The 3187-nt window shown below is 44.1% G+C and overlaps 1 protein-coding gene across 1 annotated transcript; it reads left to right on the top strand.

Annotated features, from left to right (window-relative positions):
- Positions 1-1291: 1291 nt before the first annotated feature.
- LOC109193289 (serine/threonine-protein kinase rio2-like) lies at positions 1292-2360 on the top strand. Its single transcript, XM_019344146.1, has 2 exons — positions 1292-1606; positions 2058-2360. The coding sequence occupies exons 1-2, from the start codon at positions 1292-1294 to the stop codon at positions 2358-2360; spliced, it is 618 nt and encodes a 205-aa protein (XP_019199691.1).
- Positions 2361-3187: the final 827 nt, after the last annotated feature.

The raw sequence follows: 3187 nt of genomic DNA, 5'->3' as shown, positions 1-3187 counted from the left end.
GATTGTGGACCACAAGACTTCTGGCACAGATGATGTCACAAGGGAAAAGCTGAAAATGCTGCACGCCTTCCTTCATGAGCATAAGGTTGATTGGTCCAAAATAGTATTCAACAACATCGCCCACACCATCACATACCATCGCAGGAGTCCTGGTGACATTACAAAGAAGATGGGCTTCGGTTTCATTATAAGCCATCTTCTTGCCACAAAAGGAGTGATTCTACGTGCTGGTGCTCCACCTGGTCAAAAGGTCTGTCACATGAAGCAAAAACCATCTGGATGTGACAAACAGAAGGCGTTGGAATTGGGCATTCCTCTTGAACCCAATCTACCCAAAGGGAAGTCCAAACGAAAGTTAAAAACCCCCAAAGCAGACGAAGAAGCTCAACCAAAACCAAAACGGCAGAAACAAGAAAAATCCTCTTCTCGGGTTAAGACTCAAAAGACGGTCATCTCCCAACCAAAGACGAAAGGTGATCCTCCTCTCGAAACTTTGATCGTGCAGAACTCCTCTGAAGATGATGATGATCAACCTCTCACTCGTCTAAGCAAACAAAGTCGAATGAGACCTGCTCAAAACCGGGAACCCTTATCAAAAGGAGCAACATCACAGGGGGAAGACATCCCGAAAGTAGCTACCTCTGAGGGGAACTGAAAACTTCTCTGCCCGAAAGAAGTCCCGTTGCTCACAAATCCATCAATCCGAATGCATCTCCTGTTCCTCATCCACAAGAACCTACCTTAGCAGAGCAACTCCTACGAGAGTTGACACAAGAACCTGCTACTGTAGAAATGAAGGAAAGATGTCAAAATCTTCCACAAGAGCCGGGCTCTCCAGAAGACATCCGAAAGCAGCCTCTGATGCCTCCAAATGATGCTCAATCTCTTCCACAAGAACCTACTATTGCAGAAGCAGGTAATTCTGACACAAGAACCTGCCACTAGTAGACGAGATGACAGCTGCTCAAACATCATTTGTCCCGAAACCATCTGCTCTTCAATCTTCTCCAGACCGGTACACCCTCGATAAATCTCTCAGAGAATCGATTGAAAGAGATTACAATCGAGTTCTACAATGGCACAAGTGGCGCACGGCACCTCTCAGAACCTTTCTCGAAACTTTTGAAGCCATGATCGACGAAGAAGAATTCGCACTTCAATGGCTTGAAACTCAGGACGTCACAAAGGCTGTGCGAATTGAGGAGATCCACCGAGTGTACTCTATAGAATAACTCATCGATCTCTCGGGAAGGACAAAGCTCCCTTGGTAATTCCTCTTCATAAACCTCCCATGGATCCAGTGACTGAAGCCGAATTGAAACAACTTCGCTACATCATGCCTGCCTATCCAAAATTAAAGCCAAAAATGGCAGAAGATCATCCTAGAGATCCCAAAGGCAGTGCTAGTGGAACGAAAGATGTTCATGGCAACGAAATCGAAGAGAGGATGAAGAAGAAAATGAAGACGATAACCAATGATGATGAAACAGAAGACGACAACAGTGGTACTGATGATACTGATGATGATGATAATGATGATAACAATAATCAACAAGGGGGAGAAAGTGCTGAAGAAGAAGAACCAGAAGATAGCCACACTATCTTGGTCGAAACGGACTATGTTAACTGTCCACAAAAGACCACCTCTCTTGAAAATACCATCTGAAGACGAAGACTCGGATGAAGCATCCAGTAAAAATCCAGTTCACTCGTCTCGTGCTATCATTCCGCATCCTGAACGAATTTGTTACAACAACAACATAATCTTCCAGCTCATGAGGACAGAAAGGAAGCCTCACCTGAACATGGCCACTCGATGCATGGTGAAAATCCGGAAGCACCACATCATGATGAACACAGGAACTCTTCTCCAACACACATGAGGACGATTCTATCGCTGAGTCCCCACGGACCATTATGAACCTCATGCGAGAAACTGTCATTCAGCTGAACTGATTCACAAGCAATATCTCGCCCTAAGGGAGAAGGACACGAGAGTATTGAATGACCTGTGTCAAAAAGTCAATCTACTCCTTGATGTACAATCTCAACCACAGCAACCGAATCTTCCTCACGACAAAACTCTTAAGCAATTGGTGAAAAGAGTTTCTGATCTTGAAGAGAGTTCAAACAAAGTCGCTAGGCAGCAACACGAGATTAAGCATTCTCATTACAGCCTCAAGGAACGTGTTGACCTAGCTTGTACCAAGATTGACACTTATCAAGACAATTCCTATCAACTTGGTGAATATGCTCTTCAAATTCTGGGATATGCTCAAGACATCCTGCTTGCAATCAGCCAAATCCCCTCTGTACCTCCTACTGCCTGCGCTGATGATGCCAAAAAGGGGGAAAAATAGGAATGATGACAGAGATAAGGATGATGACAACCAACCAAGAAGGGATAACACGAAAGAAAAGATCTTCGGAAAAGCGAGTCTCTCCTCACAAAGTCTCGGGTCACAAAAATCCCTCTCATCCACCTCCTAAGTCTCGTGGACAGTCCCATGATCAAAGACGCCATGGTCGCACTCAAGACAGCGAGGCTCGACAATCTTTCGACTCTGAAGCCAAATATTTCTTCACAGGACTGTCAAGAAGAGATCAAGTAAAACTAAGACAAAGGCTCATGAAAAATACCTCAGTCACCATGGATGGCATTGGAAACTTCGTGGACTATGTCCCATACGAAGAAGGAAGCGGTAAGAGATTTGAAGGTTGCAACAATCCCATATGGTTGAAGAAGAAAGACAACCACACAAGGCAAAACTACATGAGCACTCAGAACGAAAGGATTAAAAGACAAAACAAGGAGTTGTGGGAAAAACACGATGAAGAGATCAGGAGAAGAGATGATGAAGCTAGAGAAAGAGAAAGGATTAAGAATCTCATCGAAGATCTATCAAAATGTAACCAAAGACTCTCCTCAAAATGTCATGCACAATGCAGCTTTCAAAGTGCATAAAGAGTCAGGCAAGAGCTATCAAGAAGGAATGAATTCGTTTGAAACTGATCTCCTGGTGGAAGTCTGGAATAGTGGAAGGCAACAACATTCGAGAAGCCTACAACAATTACACGAGTCTAAACATCAAAGGAGGATATGAAGAGCTCGTCAGAAACAATCCAATCAGGACTTTCAGAGCAAGAATCAACGAGAAGATAGACTACGAGAGAACACAAAGAAGAC

This window comes from Ipomoea nil, unplaced genomic scaffold, assembly GCF_001879475.1.
Source record: "Ipomoea nil cultivar Tokyo-kokei standard unplaced genomic scaffold, Asagao_1.1 scaffold1864, whole genome shotgun sequence".
NCBI classification, from domain to species: Eukaryota; Viridiplantae; Streptophyta; class Magnoliopsida; order Solanales; family Convolvulaceae; genus Ipomoea; species Ipomoea nil.
Note: the sequence above shows the minus strand (reverse complement) of the source record. Positions and strands in the feature narration are given on the sequence as shown.

Coding starts and splice junctions, on each gene's coding strand:
- LOC109193289 (XM_019344146.1), top strand. CDS start 1,292: ATGGATCCAGTGACTGAAGCCGAATTGAAACAACTTCGCTACATCATG. Junction 1,607..2,057: donor AAGATAGCCACACTATCTTG/GTCGAAACGGAC, acceptor TCTCAACCACAG/CAACCGAATCTTCCTCACGA.